Consider the following 18,701-nt stretch of genomic DNA (forward strand, 5'->3'; position numbering starts at 1 on the left):
CCCGGATCTAATTTCCTCCCTGTGCTTCAAGTCGGAGTGGATGCGCCAGAGGGGAGCGGAGTGCTCATAAGGGAGGGACGAACCAAGTCAAGTTTGGATTCAGGAGCGCACGGCCACAGCGAGAGCGACGGGAGACACGGAACATCTTCTCATTCTGTTCCATCTTATTTATTTCCCTCATTGACCACACTGACTGCTGTCCCGGCCTTTTTTGTTGTTGTTGTTATTTTTTGGAATTAAAGGGGGATCCTTGATTGGGCACACAGGAGGAAAAGGATGAAGCCTTCCCTGGGGTTGACTTTGATGTTTCTTCTGATCGATTTGCAGACTCAAGGTAAGTGGTCTTTGCCTAAAGCAGGGCTGCAGATCGGCTAGATTTGAAGCTTTTAAAGCGCGATCACGAGTTCAGATTAAAATTGATCGGGTTAATTAAGCAAGGCGTTACGCGCTCTGCGCGCTTCTGAGCCTGTTTAGCGCGCATCTTTTCTTCATGGCCACGAAGAATCCCTCCTCTTAAGTTTTGTTTGAATCTTTTAGTTGCTGGAAGTTTTAGCCTCTTGCTTTGCGTTTCTTCTCAAATCACCACGCACCAAAACAGCCCCATTTAGATCCTAATTATGAACATTAAAACTGCTCCCATTGACACAAACTGGGTCACTGAGATGGAAAACAGAATGTTAGTGAAGGCAAATGAATTTAGATGAATGCAAATTTTGCTCCGAGGCAAGATTTTATGAAGCCATGCAGATTAATAATCTCTTTAGAGGACGTGTCACCCCCCCTAACCTACCCCCTCTTGGTGAGGTGCTGATTTATACAGGGCACATTGTTTACTCTGGCAGAGGGTAGATGGGATGTCTTCAGTCAGGAGACTGAGTCAGCTGAAGGCATATGATATAAAACCTTCTCACAGCGCTGAATGTCACCGCATAAATATGATGACCTTAGTTACTCACAGTTATGGCTAAACTATAAAAACAGTTTTCGGAAAAGATGGGAGTGTTTGCACATAGATTTGTAAGTCATTTGGATGTGTACACACAGGTTTCCTTTAGTCTGTGAAATTATTCGTCATAAGAAGAAAGAAGCTGGTTTGTTTTCAAGAAAATTGAGACTTGGGGGGGAACAAAAAGAAGGTCAGAAACACGGTTTCGGCTGAAGGAAGAATAAAGAGTCAATTTTGAAAAAAATAAATGAAGACTATCTGGAAAAAGTCATAGCATGAAAAAGGAGCAACTGTCAAGAGTAGTGAAAGGAGGAACAAAAAATAGACTGATGATGCCAGGTAGAGGAAGTAGACAATAAATTGTCTCATCAGGTCAAAAATGAAAGGAAATGAATGCGATTCGGGTGTGGAGAAGATTTGTAGTGAAAAGGTGGGATAAAGGGAAAATGATCTGAGGATCCTGGAAACCAACCAGAATCCTAATCGCTGACCATTGATGGAGTAAACTTGGTTCTGACCTGCAGGAATGTTTGCAGTGTAGAAGCATGGCGTATCAAAGTCTCATGGTAAACATTTACACCTGGAGCAAAAACAGCAGATGTCTGATTCACCATCATCATGGTCTGTCTTTTGGTTTATCATCTTTCACATAAACCCTAACAAGAATATTCACTCCTCCTTTCCCTGTCTCCAGTGGTTTGATTCCCTCTTTTCTCTATAGAAGAAAAGAATGAAAAGAATGATTCATTCATCGCCATGGTAACTGAAATGTTGTCCCTCTGATTTCACACACGAGTCCACTTGGATTTCATTTGTCGGTTGTACATTATTGTTTTTGATTATATAATGAATTAACAATACTGATGGAAATCAGTTACCTTCCCTTGTTTTAGCGGTACCAAAGAAATGTCTTTTTTTTATTCATGCAACTGTATGTATTTTGTCACACTTTTCTCACATTGTGAGTAAAATTTCTGTGATTTAATATTTGTTGTCTTTTCATATTGTTAAGCTCCAGTTTCAGGGAGTGATTCTGCATTATTTTTTTTGCCTCTCATTGTTTGGTTTCATTTCAAACTTAGTGTTAGTGTTCATGTTATGTTTTTGTTTTTTCCCCAAAGGATGTTATCGCTTTGCATCTATTGATGGGTTCTCTTTCATTGCATAAGTCTCACATGGGATCACTTCACAGCCATATGTTTTTTTTTTTTTTTTTTTCCATAAATTTAGTTATATTTAAAAAGTGTTTTTTTGGGGTTTTTTTTTTTTACTCTACTGCCTTTAGTACGAAGGTTTAAATGTATCTGAATGAGCGAATGAATGAATTACTGAATAAATAATGGAGCAGACTGACCCAGAAGAAAACATGATACGCATCATTACAGAATCCCAAAGAGAGAGAAACAAAATTATTTGAATAATTTCTTCTGACAAAAGCAATTAAGGTCTCAGTAATGATCCACTTATTTAATTACCAGCAATGACCACAAATGAATGATTAACACTCAGAAACGCAGGAGCTGCTCTTCAGAGTTAGTGGTGTTACAGATACATTTGGAGCAACATAGAGATATTTTCTTTTCGCGTAATCTTTAGCTTCCAACTATAGGAAACAGACAGTCCCTCGTCCTCCGCAAGCAGAACTTGTGCACTCAACAAACTTTTTGACCGCAGGAAAATGTTTGTTTTGTGGGAGAGTATGCCACGCTCATGTATTATGCAACATCAGACCACCGACTGATGCACTGCGATTGAGCGATCAATGTGAGGGTTGTTCCTTACGTGGAAGTAGACATCACTTCTTTTTCTTCACAGCTCGATGCAGACGTGGAGGATGTTTCGTTGTGACTTTTATGCAGATTTAATTACATAAACAAACAAACAAACAAACAAAAAAAAACAGAAACTGAATATCCATAGATGGTGCAGAGTAATGACACCTGAGGTGATTTTAAAGTTAAACAATGTGGGCATGTTTGTCTAACTGCTCATTGTGTTGAAACAGAGGCATTCGGATTTAAATGCATGACTGATGATCCGGGGAGCTGTGATGTGTGTGTGTGTGTGTGTGTGTGTTCAGTTGTGTGGTAACAAGGTTAAAGTCACAGTATTTATAAAGCAGCAACACAGAACAAAAGGGTGTGTGGTATTTTTTATTTTTTACAAACTGAGTCACAAAGGTATATCCTGCTGCAGCCCTCACAGTTTCACTGCCACTTTTCGACTTGCTTCTTACATCAATTTACATTTTAACACAACTTCTCTAGATGCCACATTTGAGGCTGGTTTGACTTTGCAGATAATTCTGGAAGCAAAGAGCAAAGATTTCTGACTCATTTAAGGTTTGATTTAGAGGTAATTATTATCTTCCAGTGGGAAAAGCAAAACTTTAATGAAACCTTTTTAAATTCAAGTGACCTACTATTGAGCTAACTCAGCTTATGTAGAATTTCAATTTGTCATTAATAATTTATGGCATTTAACAAATAAGTAATTCTGACTGATCTGAAACAAAATAAGTTTAATGTGATTTCCCTTCACATGGTAAGAAAAATATCATTTATTCACTGCATATAAACATTTGGTTTCAACTGTAAGCTTCTGAATTTGAAGAAAACACAAATTAAAAAAATACTAAAGATCTTTCTTATTTTATTTATTTATTTTTTTTAATTTTTTTTTGCTTTTAACCAAAATCAAACTATCTAATGATTTCCATACCAGTTTCATCCTGATAAGAGAAGCAGTGTTTATCTTTGATGATCAAAAGAGAAAAGCTATTATGGGCAGATCTTCTTGGAAGGATATAAAGAGACTTAACCTGCTGAGTTTGTGTGCTGCATTTATTTAGCTTCTCTTTTTCGTTTTACTCTTCTTTTACAACCTTAAGATCCCAGCACAACACTTCACTCGCAAGTCTCTGAGGTTCAGAAGCTGTCGTCCTTTTGTTCTTCAGCTTTGTTCTCTTTTCTTCGGGTTTCCCTGCACAGCTGAACCCCTTGCGTTTGCTACCGGCGTGTCTTAATCATAAATATGCATTGTTTTGTGAGAGATGAAGACCTCCTCATTTATGCCCATCTATGTTTCCCTCCCTCTGTGCGTCTCTCTTACTCACTCTGCTTTAAAAGCATTTGCACGCTCAGGGGAGAATGGAGGCCAAATGGCTCCCTAACGCAAGCCTTCAGCACGACCCATAAAATGTTCTCTTGTTTTCCGTCACTTGCTGCATCTCATCCCCAACTTCCAAATGTCAGCGAGACTGTAAACCGCGTTTTCCTCCCAGTAAAAGCTCCAAAGATGCAGGAGGATCTCCATGCATTAATCTCTTTGGGTCAAGTTGAGGTCAAATTGGCACTGAAAACATTTATTTTCGCTTTTTAAAATTGGAATGTTAACAGCATCTACTCAAGGATGCAGCACTTAAACTATATGCTTCTTCTAATTTTTCTTCTGGTTTTGACATTGCCTGCATGTTGAGTTGAATAATTGAAAATATACGGTGGAATGCATTAATTGTAGATGCTCTGGATTCTAATTTGCCACAGCTCCAGTCTTCTCACATCTCCTCTTCCATTCCTCTGCATCTCCACTCATTTTTTTGGTAAGATTTACTTCATCTATCTCAGCTAATCCCAGCTTTCAAAAAACGTCCGGATACTGATTGGTTGCACATATCTACACATTTAGTGTAGTCTAGAAAGAAACTGTTATTCCACATGTTGTAGCTTATATCAGGTTAATCAGACATTTTTTTTCTTTATTTTTTTTTTATTTTTTTAATTTTTTTTTACCAAAATGCAAGTAGACAATCAAGTTTCAGGACTTTTCAATGTGTGCCCCATCAGATTAACACGAGTGACACAAAAAAAGACAGCTGCAATATTCACTATTAAACGAAAAACTGGATTGCAATGGAGGAACTAAATAACTGAAAACAGAAACTTATTTGTCTTGTTTGTTGAAGAAGAGTGGAAATTACAATTAGGCTTCCTCTCAGATAAAGATGTGTGTATCTCCGTGTTTCTGTTCCAGCACAAATGATTCAAACGACTGTGCCATCATGTGCTGCAGAAGCCTGTTAATCGCCCATTCCTGTAAGTCTGGTACAGATACAATGTGAAATAGTTCAAAAATACAAGTTTTTATTTTTATGTTTGCAAAACACTGCATGTATAAAAATTGATAAGTAAAGTTTAACGGCTCACACATGGTTGATGTAACATGCTAATTTGGGGGATTTTTTTTTTGTGCTAAAAATAAAGGTCATAAAGCAGAACCTCCACCGCGGCTGGAAACCAGAGTTTCTTTAGAAACCGACACATTTATGTAGAAACGCATAAACTCAAGGCAAAAGGTCCAGCTGTAATTCAATCAATGAGTCTTAAGAGTGGTTCATTAGCTCCTAGCTCAAGGTTGTGTAGATTCATGATGTTTGTCTGGAAACATTTAATTGATTTAAAGTTAGACACTCATGGAATCAAATGGAAATACATTTCCTTGACTTATAAATTACTCCTCCACATATCTTTTCCACAAAACATTTCCATCCTAATCCGCCTCTGAGCTCCTTATGGCAATTAAAAAAAAAAGAAAAAAAAAGAAATCACAAAGACAGCAGTGACCTGCACAGTTTTAAAAATGGCAAAAACATCAACAGTTTCCATATATTTTCATTGAAGGCAGTCAAACTTAGTGTAGTGATCTTATATTCGGCTTCTCAGACGGGCTGACTGCTGTCTTTTCACAAAACTCTTCTCTCTCTATCTGTGGAGAAACTGTTGATTATGTTAAATAAAACACATCAAGTCAAAATTTATGTAATTTGTATGTTACTAGACCAACTAAATAACATTCATCGGATGGTTACTATTTTTTTGTTTTGAGGTGGATTTCAGTCGTGCAAAAATTTATTGTCATTTCACAAAATTTATTTAGAATAATTTCTGTAATATTTCATCCTAGTTTAAAGCAAAGTTGCTTCTCTTGTTTTAACGCAAAAGCCTTCTAAGGTATCATAAATGTGCTCATAACTCTCCACAGTTTTAAAAAACACACTCCAACGATCCTGTATGGAAAACTGTCACAAATATAAAACGAGGCAGACATAAAATCTGGATTTTGTCTCAGGTTTTGTGAGGCATTTCTTTGTCAAAAAGCCATTTCCAGACAAACACAGTGTACGAGGAACATCGAATGAAAACTGTGGCAAAAATTATGAATTGAGAAAAGAACAAACACACATTGTTGGTTTTCATCTCAGCTTTCGAGTTGTTGCAGATTCGTATCTATATATCATTTCCTGCTTTTGTTTTTATTCCCCTTCAGCTTTTAAAGCAACGTTTTTATGTGGAAAGTGCCAGAGACTGTGGCTGCTTACCGAGTGTGAACCGTTCGTGCTTCCTTTGTTTTGCTCCCTCGATTGCCTCTTCGGTAGAGGAAAACAAAAGCTTGATGAAATTGATTTGTTCAGCAGCTGAACCATGACTGGTTGAGCTGTAAAGGAGGGTTAGCGAGCTGTCAGCTGCTAACTTCTTCAGTATAGTGTAAAGCAGTATTTTAATTTTTCTTGACTGGCAAATAATTTCACATTTCAAGTGATTTTGTGGATGAAATTAGTTTCTTGTTAAAATATATATACTCTTTATCACAACATGTGTGTTTATCTAGGTGTAATAATAGATACTTAAGCATAATTACTGATGGTAAGAAGTAATTCACCTGTTGCTGTTTTTTGATTCTCCACAGAAAAGACATCCTGCCGTGTTAAATGTTTTATGCCCATATGATGTGTGTGGATTTAGTCAGTAGAAAGTATTTCTCCTGTATATGTTAAAACAAAGATTAGGCATCGTGACGGCATTTTGATGTTTTTTGGTTTAAAAATACATAATATCTTCTATTTTGTGTCACCTTGTAGATTATTTTCCATAACTTTATATGACAATTTGACGTTTTTCTCTGCCTCGCTGGAATCTCCTCCGAAGTTTCCCTGCTTTTTAAAACTCCATTTAAAGCAGCGCTGCCACGTACTAAGCATCTATCAGACAGCAGGCTCAGAGCTCTGGATTCAAATAATCTCCTGAGTGACATCTTAAGAAGGCTTTGCTTTCAGCTTCTCTCCTTTTTCACTTCTTCTTTTCATCTAGCTGGTTTTTTTTCTGTTTTCATTTTTATTTTTGGTTAACTCTCGTGTTGTCTCTGGAGGCCTGCCATCGAGAGTTCATCAGCGGCGGGGTTCATGGTGTCATTGTTGTGTGCAGTGATGATGAGAGGTTATCTTCTGTGTCTGAAGGCGGGAACTTGATGAAAAAAAGGGTCGGCAGGATTTCGTCAGCAGTCCATTCCAATTAACTCTGTTCTTTATGCTTTTATCTTCCCCAGCTTAATTTAGTCAAATGATGATAGTATTTTAAAAGGTTTTTGGAGACAAACACTGAAAGCGACCCAAGATTTCTTTTCATATCGTGCTCCCTATTCTTATTATTTTTTTTTTAGTTTTCTCTGCTCTTTGCTGCCCATCGTCAAAGGAACAAGCCTTTCAAATCCTTCCACCAGTGTAGTTTTTTTGTTATCAGTCCAGAAATAATGGGGACACCAATGCTTTACACAGTAAAAACTTAATTACAATGTGGATCATTTGTATGGAAACCTCTAAAAACATTTGTGCATGTGCAGAAACAAGAAACTGAATAGAAACAGAGTAAAACTGGAGTGACAATATGCATTATTTTGGCCTCAGGAGAGTTAATTAGAGGACATCAGCACATTAAACAGATGCTAAAACTAAACATCCACACATACCTTCACTGATGATGAGTCACCATTTGCACATTGAATATCACTTAGAGAAAATCACAACAAAGTTCAAATGTCATTGTGACTTTAACTTTGTGATGTGAACTAGTATTGGAAGAAAAAAACAAACAGTTTTTATCGGTAGCCAATAATCTTAAGTGATGTCACTTAAGAGTATAATGACAATATTTTCTCGTGTAGATCTGCGTTACTGATTTTTACTCAAAAATGTCCAGCAATAATATAAGACCCTAACAGCACTTTGAGTCAATTCTGACAGCTACTGAGTAGTTTAATAATTCACAATCCAAGAGATTACCACGTCCACAGAGCGGTGTTGAGTTTGGACAGCCGACAGAGATGAATGCCTTTAACAGAACAGCAGAGCCAATGAAAGCCTTTTCACCAAACCCGAGGCCTTGCAGAAGGAGGAACTTGTCAATTGCTTTAATAGTCAGCAAAGACTGAATCAGGTGGCTCTAACATGGTTTTGTCGTGACTGCTCTTTAGTAGGTGAAAAGGTTTTACACTTTTCAAGGTGGAAAAGCTCTTCTTTCCCACTTTGTCAAAATGCATGAATACTCTTGGATAAAAGAGTCTTATATAAAATCAATCTTTGTTGCTTTCACCAAGTGCCGCCTTACAGAGTTCCCATCCCCGTGGCTCCTCCACTCAACTCCTCCAGACTAGCGGCAGCAGCAACTAGCAAACACCTGGTGGAACTGCATGTCTGCTGGACTTATCATACAAACAGTGCAACGCTCCTGAGGATGGCTGATAACTGCATAATGGAGGAGCATTGTTGTGATCACATGCTGAAGGCAGAGTGTCACCACCTTTAAGAGCAGGAGCTTTTTAAAGAGACAGAGGCCAAATTTAATCAGCATTTAAGCTGATTTACGTAGAATATATAACATCTGAAGGTATATGGGTACATAGGGCCTTTGTACTGTACACCAAATACATATTTCAGATTCTTAAGTTTCGTTTTCTTTTGAATATTTCAGATATGCTCAAAAACAGCAACAGCAGGTTTTCCTTGAATATCAGGAGTCCTCAAATCCAGTCCTCGAGGGCCGGTGTCCTGCAACATTTAGATGTGTCCCATGTTCAACACGCCGCAGTCAAATGGCTGAATCACCTCCTCAGTACGCAGTCATGTTGCTGCTAACAACCTCATTATTTGACTCAGATGTTGAGCTAGAGACGCATCTGAAACCGGCAGGACACCGAGCCTGAAGGGTCGGTTTTGAGGATCCCTGGTTTAGACTCACGTTCCACAGAAAAGTCAGCAAACAGGTGAATCAGCAAATATTGTACAGCAATATACGGTGCATTGAGAAAACAAATAGCTGCACCTTGCATTAAATCAACAAACACTGACATTAGTCCCTTGCATGGGTTTAATCATCAAAATACACAAAAAATGAACCTGAAAGAATTTATGTTACATTGTTTGTATTTTACACAACCAATATATAGGTTATATATTCTGATGTATATACTTATTGATGTCATCATTAAATTACTTGTTTGCATCTGACTAGGCCAAATACCCCTGAAGAGCACTCACCTCTGATCCCCGACGGACATTGTGACATCAACGCATATATTTAGAAAGATATTGACAAGCTATCGTGTTTAAAAAGTGCAGGAGTGATCCCTAATGTAATTGAGTTTTTTTTTTCAGTCACGTCTTTTAGATTTCTATTACTAAGCTTTTATTTGAGTATTCATTTCATTTTTACACGCATACAAGTTTTAAGCTTTGCTCCAAGAAAAGCTTAGTAACAGAAATCTAAAAAAAAAAACTCTGCGGAAAAACTTGAGAAAGTAATTGGTCCTCCCACCTTCTATGCCTGCACCAAAATAAAAAAAATCTTTTATATCTTATCCACAGGCTATAGTCAACGTCTCTTCACTGGGCTAAAATAGCTTCTTCCCCTTGGTTGACATCCTCACAATGTCCCTCAGGCAACCTACGTCAGGACAATTTGTAAATACAACTGCAAATATATATATATTTTTGCTAAATGTAGTCATGAAATGAGGCATCCAGACAGACACACACCTATATTAGGTTAATCGTGAAATATTGTGTCTGAACTCACCGTACAGGATTAATCAGGGGAAGAGAGCGGATATGCTTGTCAGAGCTTATTTCACTGGTATTTACTTTTTTTGTAAATACTAATCCCAGGTATTTTAATACCTGCTCAAATAAACATATCCAAGAGTTGATGTGTGCCCACGCAGGGCAGAGTCTCCTGGTTTGACAGGGTTTGTTTTGGAGCTGTACTGAAGCTAGAGACGGAGGGAGAGAAGAAAGTAAATGTTGAAAACGAAGCAAATTTTAGGATAAAGATAAAGGTACTCCATTAAATCTATACTGGTATTTATGGGCCATGTAAAAAATATTAACTAAATTTACATAAAATATATTGAGGCACCAAAAGAAAATTACAACTTTCAGATGGTCGGGGTAAGAATTGGGTGAGGCGATAATTTCCCTAAGCGTGTTCAACAAAATTAAAACAAAGAAAGAAAATACATCTTTTTTCGTTTGGCCCTTCATCGCTGAAAGTTATCCCTCATCTCAGACTTGCTCAAAGAAAACTTTTTACTCTGATCTCAGCAGTGAAGAGATACTCTAAAGAGAGAATTTTGCAGACGGTTCATCGAATATCATAAAACATTTACGGCACAAATTCAAAAAGCTCACTAATGAGAAGCTGCATCAAAATTAGAAGGAGACAAAGCCTGGCTTCCCCCAGCTCTCAGTCAAAGTCATCCCCAACGCGACTGAATCTGATTAGACGGGCTGTGGAGGACGGCTGCAACTGATCAGGTTCTCATTGAACTCCCTCTTTTCTTCCATTTTTTTTTTTTTTTACACTTTTGGTCACAGTTTTCTCTCCCTACTCTTTCTTCCTTTAACTTCAGACTGTGTCGCATCCAAGGCGGAGGACCGGCTCTTCAGGAAGCTTTTTAGACGGTACAACCAGTTCATCAGACCCGTGGAGAACGTTTCTGATCCTGTTACCGTGGAGTTTGAGGTGTCCATCTCGCAGCTTGTTAAAGTCGTAAGTTTTTCTCTTCAGGAGACGCACGCATTTCAGAGAATTCAGTACATCCATGTGTCTTGTTTAAACTTATTCTTTGTGTCACGATCAGTCTTTGTGAAAAGGAATGTGTTTTCCATGATCGTCACATTGCCCAGCTTCTGATAAAAAAAATAATAGAAGCATTTCTATAGTTCATCCAATTTCAGAGACTTATGCGGCTCTGGAGTTTGCTTTGCGATTTGTGACTTGGTGGCTGTAAGTTTGTATCTGAAAGCACATTTTTGTTCAAATCCCTCAAAAGACAATCTTCAGAATAGGAGAAAAAAAAATACCTGGGAGAAACTTGTCAGATTGGGCTCACATGTAGTTATACTTATCTGCATGATCAGCAAGGTGAGATTAAGCTGAAGGCGAGTGTATTGACCTGTGTATTTGAGCTCTGACGAATGTGTCACACATGTGGGTCTGTGGCTTTTTGGGGTGGCTTGTGCAAAGTCGTGAGAATCACTGGACTGTGAATCAAACCTTAATGGCAGCGAGGCGGTGACACCTGAACCTCTACGTAAAGTTGACTTTTTCAGCTGAACAACCTCTGCACCAGAAAACACAAATTGAAAGAAAGGATTGTCTTTTTGTTCACTGTAAATTCCTAATAATTCCCAAGGTTGTTGTTGGGTTTTCACAACAACATCTAACTTTCTTATTCTTTTCTGCTGTTTCTTGTGCAGGATGAGGTGAATCAGATCATGGAAACAAATTTATGGCTCCGGCATGTGAGTTCACAATACACAAGGATTGTGAAAACTTTTGCCAACTTTTGTAAGTCAGATGCTTATATCGTATTGCAAAAATAGAAATAAATAATAATACTATTTAAATATGCGTGCCCTTTGAAAAAGTACCACAGCTCACCATTAAATAGGGAAAAATTGAACTTTATGATGAATTGAAATATGCATCTCTAATTACTTTTTTTATTTAATTTATTTTGATTTTACAGATTTATACAATAAACTTTGTTGATACTTTTTTTTTTTTTTTACACCATTTTACAGCGTTTTGTTTTGGTCTCAAGTAAAACACCAGCAGGTTTCTGTGACAGTAAATTTGCCTTTTGATTGAATCTCAAGGCCACAATAATCTACAATACCGGAGCCCATCGAGAATTATCCTGGCAATCATAATGCAAACTCGGTGGATAGATAAATGGAAAAACCAGTGTAGCATGAACTGGTTAATTAAAAATCTTCCAGGTCATGACTGAGCATTAATCCGTCTCGCTAATGGAAAAAAAAAAAAAAAAATCATCTAGAGCGACATCCAAATAGCCAAGACTAATGGATCCACAGCTCATAAAACGTTAGCTGCAGGTATTTTGGCTGAATAAATGAACGTGCTGATCTGTTATTTGCCAGTGAAGAATATATTCATACTTTCTGAGCTGCTCGCTGTACAGGCATGTCTACTGTTGGTAGCTTCATTCTTTTAAAAAAAATGGAACCAAGAAAATCGTTTTTCACAAGTATCGCAGGGGCAAAAGAAAGAGGATCGGTGGAATTTTACTGCATGGTGTTGTACTTAGATGGCTTCCCAGATCAGAAAAACAGTTCTGATTGCAAGTATTTTTATGCAACATCTTCACTAAACAACAAACACATTAATAATGTGTATGGTATCAATATAATCACTTGGTTTCCTGAATATGTTTCTTGTGTGTAAACAAAAAGTCTCTCACACAGATTAAAACTTGTCAACTTTTAGGCTTTACACTGGTTATATAATCATCATTGGATCTTCATCTTTCAGACATTAATTATATTTTATATCCTAGCATGTTTAGCTGCTTTGTCAACTGCCCTGCTTCGTATGAAGACCGGCAGTAAAAATATAATTCACAAATTCTCAAAGAATCCTCGTAACATCATTTTAGAAAAATTCGTATAATTTCTGGAATTATACAGCCGGATAAATTCCCAAAGCAAAGTGTTGTACTACACGTGTCAAACCAGAAGTTGCCAACACAATCTTGCAGCCACACATTGCCAAGAGAAAGGTAGAATATATTAAAAAAAAAAAAAACAGGAAACAGCCGTGTTTGATTTCTCTCTTCCAGATTTGGAACGACTACAAATTAAGATGGATGCCAGCAGAGTTTGATGGGATTGAATTCATCCGAGTTCCCTCAAACAAGATTTGGAGACCTGATATTGTTCTCTACAACAAGTGAGGCTTTTTCATCATCATCATCAGAGTCAGAATTCATCCGTCTGGACTGACATCACGTTGGAGTGACAAAGAGCTACGATTATTTATTGATTACTATTGGGAGCAAAAAGATGAGACAGTTGTTCAGTGTTTTGAATAATTTCAAAACATCTTGATTCTAATTTATGAAGTTTAAAAAAAAAGTAACTACAAGTACAATAAATGAGACCTGAACTTCAAAAGTTGGTCACAGCTTAAAATTTGTTTTATGTCTAAAATATTTCATACCAAGTATAAACAGAGAAGAACACACTCAAAAGAAACTCAAATAAAAGAATAAAAATAAAACAGAGAAAAAGACAAATTCACTGGAGTGTGTTGATGTCAGTTTAGTAGTTTAAATTGGTGAGGATGATGTTATGGTCAGCAGTTGAGTTACTTTGTGCCATGTGTCCTGCAGCCTCATTCCGTCTTTATTGCTGCTTACAGCAAAACGGCTCATTTCACACACAAACTTTTTCTAGCCTAACATTTCTTCTTCTGTGCCTCCATTTCCTATTTTTCCTCTTATTGTTTGAAACAATTCCCTTTCTCCCATCGTTGTGTCCTGTGTTAATCACACTCGTGTCATGTCGTTTGACGCCCCGGCTGTCTTGGAAACGTCTTGATACTGCAGTGCTGTGGGTGACTTCCTGGTAGAGGACAAGACCAAAGCCTTGCTGAAGTATGACGGTACGATCACCTGGGTTCCTCCTGCCATTTTTAAATCCTCATGCCCGATGGATATCACCTACTTCCCTTTTGACTATCAAAACTGCTCCATGAAGTTTGGCTCCTGGACTTATGACAAAGCCAAGATTGATCTTGTACTCATTGGATCCAAGGTCAGTACGTGTCTCAGCTTCCAGTGTTATGTTATAGAAATCTTTAATGATTCACCATTTTCTGCTTTTTTTAAAGGGACTCTTAAGACACACATTTTTGGTCCAAGCATAAAATCCACCAGTTTTCCTTTCTAAATGCTGCCAGGACTCTGCTGCTTTGTTTCCATTTAGTTTTTCATTGGTCTTCAATCAGCTGTTGACAAAACCTCCTTGTTAAAGGTTCATAAAATTATAAAAACTAATCCCTGCAGTTTTAATCTGAGTCCAGCTTCAGTGTAGTTTGTGAATTAGAAAAATGAGTTGATCTGTTTATTTTAAATGCCAGCCAATCACTTACAGACTCAAAAAGATAATTTCTTTTGCAACTCTTTACATGACTACATGCACACCCTATGGAGCATAAGACCAAGGAAGCCCATCAGAATCATTAGTCAGTCGGCTCACACTCGACCGTATCGCTTTCGTACTTTTCACGAGACTCATGGGCTATTCAGTGGATACTCTTTGATCTTACCTTCTTTTTAACATCCAACAATGTCAAACATTTCTACGATTTACACCACTTTAAAAACGAGTGTCTGTTGTTCTCGTAGTAGATCATTCAACTTGGAAATCCTGCTCGCCTCCTAGGTAAACCTCAAAGACTTCTGGGAAAGCGGGGAATGGGAAATCATTGACGCTCCGGGCTACAAGCACGACATCAAGTACAACTGCTGCGAGGAGATCTACCCGGACATCACGTACTCCTTCTACATCCGCCGCCTGCCGCTGTTCTACACCATCAACCTCATCATCCCCTGCCTCCTCATCTCTTTCCTCACAGTGCTGGTTTTCTACCTCCCATCTGACTGTGGAGAGAAGGTCACGCTCTGTATCTCCGTCCTGCTCTCCCTCACTGTGTTCCTGCTCGTGATCACAGAGACCATCCCCTCAACGTCACTGGTCATCCCCCTCATTGGAGAGTACCTGCTCTTCACGATGATCTTCGTCACCCTCAGCATCGTCATCACCGTGTTCGTGCTGAACGTGCACTACCGCACGCCCATGACGCACACCATGCCGTGCTGGGTGCGGTCCGTGTTCCTCAAAGTGCTGCCCAGGATCATGCTGATGCGTAGGCCGATAGATGAGGAGGGTAGGGCCGGGTGGTTGGACGGCAGTGGGGAAGCAGGAGGAGCTGGAGGGGGAGGAGGAGGCGGAGGAGGGAAAGGACGGAGGAAGAGGAAGAACAGCTTGATTCAGGTACGGAAATCTGACCCAGCCGCGTAGAAACTTGTTTCTCTTGAAGTTTCTCATGCATCATTTTGGGACACGTCAGATTGTGGCACCGCAGTACCACCTTCTGTTAGAAATAGTAACAACATTCCTCTAAGCTAATATTTTGTTGAACCTAAGGTCACGTCAGATAAAAAAAAAAAAAAAATGATTGGTGACCTGTTCAGAAATATTCACATTTCAATGTATTTGAAAAAAAATAAAAAAAACTAAACACTAAATATACTTACTGACCATGGCCATCGACTCGGACCAGGACTTTACATTTCTTACTTCTCAGCCAGTCCTTGGTGCACTTCCTGTTTTTTTTTGTTTTTGTTTTTTTTTTTTTTTGGCTCACTGGATCAACATACATGTTTTCCAGATGGTCTCTTATTGTTCTTGAGCAGCCTATGATGATAAGCTGCCCAGGTTTGGTTGGCTTCAGTTAAAAAACAAAAACAACTGTTAATCAGAGATTTCAAAAATAATGTTTTGCTCAAGTTTTAATTCATCAGAAAGGCAGGAAAACTTTATGAAGTGTAGCAGGAATCTCCCCTCCTGGATTTTCACCAGGAAGTACCTACAGATGAAGTTTGGGCCAACAACCATTTATCAAAAAGCTGTCACAAAACAGGGAATTAATGTTTAAAGACAGACTTTTGAATCTTATTGTTTTCCTACGGCAGCTGACTCTCCCCATCATCCGCTTGCACACCAGATGCCCTCGTGTCGGGTGTGATCTAATCAATGATAATGTAAACAGTTTATCAGCAAACAATGAATCAAGCTAAAGCCCTGACTTTCCAAGACTCTTTGGTGTTTCTGTGAAACTGAATCAGCAGGTCGATTTTTCTTGTGCAGTGAAAGGTGTGCACACATTTTCATGTCATTAGACGTTGGGCCTGTTTGAATAAAAAGTGTGTTCTGCATTTCATTTAAATTAACACTTTTCGCAGTATTTTCATGGGATAATCATAACATGTAAAGGAACGATTTCTGATAATGTGTTATTATTCTCTGTTTAAGCAGAAGACATTGGCGGGAATAGTTTTCTGGGGGTATAATCAATAAGGTCGTTAAGAAGGTTCTGCTTATCAATCTTTTAAAAAAATCCGTTCTTAAGATTCCCCTGTTGATGTTGTACAGCCGGGGTTGACAGTGTCACGCCGTCGTTTTGGTTTTACCACATCTGAAATGAGTGATGTGTGTCGTCATCCAAGATCTTTCCCAAACAGAGTCTAGTTTCCGGCTGTGCTTGTGTCCCCTCCAGCAGGTCGGAGGAGGCTCCCTCAACTGTCTGGAGGTCGGTGGGGACAGTAAGCTCGCGGCCATGGAGGGCTGCACTGGCAAGAAATGTCCCTGCCCCTGCCAGCACGTGAGGGAAACCCCAGAGACGCCAGAGTCTGGGAAGGTGCCTCGTCAGCTGAGTCCACAGAACATAAACACGGTGATGGCCTTCTCCGTGGTGTCGCCCGAGGTCAGACAGGCCATCGAGAGCGTCAAGTACATAGCTGAGAACATGAGGAGCAGGAACAAGGCCAAAGAGGTGCCGTGTTTTTCCAGCTTCTCTGAATTTTTTTATTGACGTGGGATTTACTCTTTACTGCCTTTATGGTTTAAGTGGTCTGTTATTATGGTACAGTAAATTACAGAAGAGACCATTAGTCTTATGTGGGTTTATAAACTGGATAAGGAGTTTATCCAGTTTATGAATTTGTGTCATAAACTTTGGACATTCAGTTTTTAAAGATAAACAGGAGACAGTGCTTTGCTGTTGGACTGGTCTATGACAATGAAGAAAAACAACTTGCGTAGGATGACGCAGCACTACAAAAACTATTAAACAAACCCACAGATTTGTGTCAAAATAGTGTTTCTATCTTAGATTTATTAAATAAAGTAATTCATACGTGTTTTACCATCTTGTATTAAGTACTCCAGGATGATAATTAATAGGCTACGAACCAATTCAACCCAGAGATGCTGATGAGGAATACAAAAAAACAGTGTGTATAGCCATTGCATCATTTTAAATGTATTTCTGACATGTTGCCATGTTGCTGTTTTCACCGTTCTCTGTTCTCTCTACAGGTGAGTTCATTTCACCCTTTTTCTCACCTTACATTGTAACACCAATTCTTCTTTACGCATGCCAGTTTCCTGCCGCGAAACCGCACCGTGTAGATTTTCTGAATGAATCTTAAAAATGATGCAGTGTAGAAGAGATACAGCTCTTTCGATTGTTTAAATATACCTTTTGTATGTACAAGGCGGTCGAAAATAAACACACTGCAGGGGTTCTTTTGCATAAAGCATTTATGCAAAAAAACACCACATTCGCACTGAAGGCCTATGGGAGAGCAGCATTCAAAAACTTCCCTAAATTGATGCAGAACCTAAACTGCTCTGAGAGTTCACAATGGTTCAGGTTGGAACAGAGGGTTCGCTTAAGGCTTTACTCCCCCGTATGTCGGCTATAAATAAAGAGGATGGAGTCTCCCGATGGGGAGCAGAAACGCTTGATATGAAAAACTCAGACGGATTTCTCAAAGTGCCTGTTGCTGTGGATTGAAATTAATTATCATAACAATTAATTCCTGTGTAAATAATGTATCAAATTTATGTTGACTCATGAAATTTGTGGTAACTTTCTCCTGTTTTTTCTTGATTTGAACATTTTCCGTCCTGATTTAAAGTTGGTATTTCAATCTTGAGTCACCTGGTTCCTGCTTACTGTGGACAATAGAAAAATATATACACATCATTTCATGCGTAATACCTCAAGTGTTTTTTTCTCTTTTTTTTTTTGTCTTCTACTTATAGGTAGAAGACGACTGGAAGTACGTCGCTATGGTCATCGACAGAATCTTCCTCTGGGTCTTTGTGACGGTGTGCGTCCTGGGAACCATGGGCCTCTTCATCCAGCCCCTCTTTGGTTTCGTCTCGTAACCGTTGTAAAACTCTGGGTTCTCAGCCACATTGTGACAACCAACACTAAGAAAACTTTCCTTTCTCAGTCGACTCATGACTGGATGCAGTTCTGAGACTTAAGGCATCGCTGGATGTGCTGGCTTTCCTCAATAAAAGCCTCACAAAGTTAAGAGAGAATTTTAATTTAATTAGTTGGTGTACTGCAATACGTTAGCAAAGATTGAAATGTAGTTATTGCATGTATCTGATGACTGTTTTTTTTTTTTTAACCAAAGTGATAATCGTAATTTTCCCCTTGTTAGGATAATTTAAAATTTAGGGCGTGGTGGTTCTTTCAATGATGTGGCAAATTTAGATTTTTGGATAGTGCATTTATTGCCACACCTGCTTAAGGTCTTCAAATAAAAAACACAGCCAAAAATAACACAGCTGGGCTGATATATAATCTATGTTGTTGCATTTTAGTTCTGATTTATGCTTGATGTACATACAGGTAAATTGATTTTCGGCGTAAAATGTGAAAAAAAAAAAAAAAAAAAAAAAAAAAAAATCACAAAAAAAAACCAGAACAGAAAACTCAGAGAAAAAATTGTCCAATAAAAGAAAAAAACACAAAAA

At 38.4% G+C, this 18,701-nt stretch overlaps 1 protein-coding gene across 2 annotated transcripts; it reads left to right on the forward strand.

The window, feature by feature from the left end:
• On the forward strand, positions 1-18,627 carry LOC106961695 (neuronal acetylcholine receptor subunit alpha-3-like). 2 transcript variants are annotated; one of them, XM_015055590.1, is made up of 8 exons: positions 1-334; positions 10,685-10,824; positions 11,535-11,579; positions 12,920-13,029; positions 13,688-13,895; positions 14,526-15,137; positions 16,426-16,698; positions 17,976-18,627. In XM_015055590.1, the coding sequence occupies exons 1-8, from the start codon at positions 277-279 to the stop codon at positions 18,099-18,101; spliced, it is 1,572 nt and encodes a 523-aa protein (XP_014911076.1). In that variant the 5' UTR covers positions 1-276; the 3' UTR covers positions 18,102-18,627. The 2 variants fall into 2 exon arrangements, with proteins under 2 accessions (XP_014911076.1, XP_014911075.1); XM_015055589.1 differs by having other exon boundaries at positions 2-334; positions 16,423-16,698.
• Positions 18,628-18,701: the final 74 nt, after the last annotated feature.

Source organism: Poecilia latipinna, unplaced genomic scaffold (assembly GCF_001443285.1).
Source record: "Poecilia latipinna isolate Pla-1442-1.1 unplaced genomic scaffold, P_latipinna-1.0 Scaffold1324, whole genome shotgun sequence".
In the NCBI taxonomy this organism is placed as follows: domain Eukaryota; kingdom Metazoa; phylum Chordata; class Actinopteri; order Cyprinodontiformes; family Poeciliidae; genus Poecilia; species Poecilia latipinna.

Coding starts and splice junctions, on each gene's coding strand:
- LOC106961695 (XM_015055589.1), top strand. CDS start 277: ATGAAGCCTTCCCTGGGGTTGACTTTGATGTTTCTTCTGATCGATTTG. Junction 15,138..16,422: donor GGAAGAACAGCTTGATTCAG/GTACGGAAATCT, acceptor TGTCCCCTCCAG/CAGGTCGGAGGAGGCTCCCT. Junction 16,699..17,975: donor GCAGGAACAAGGCCAAAGAG/GTGCCGTGTTTT, acceptor TTCTACTTATAG/GTAGAAGACGACTGGAAGTA.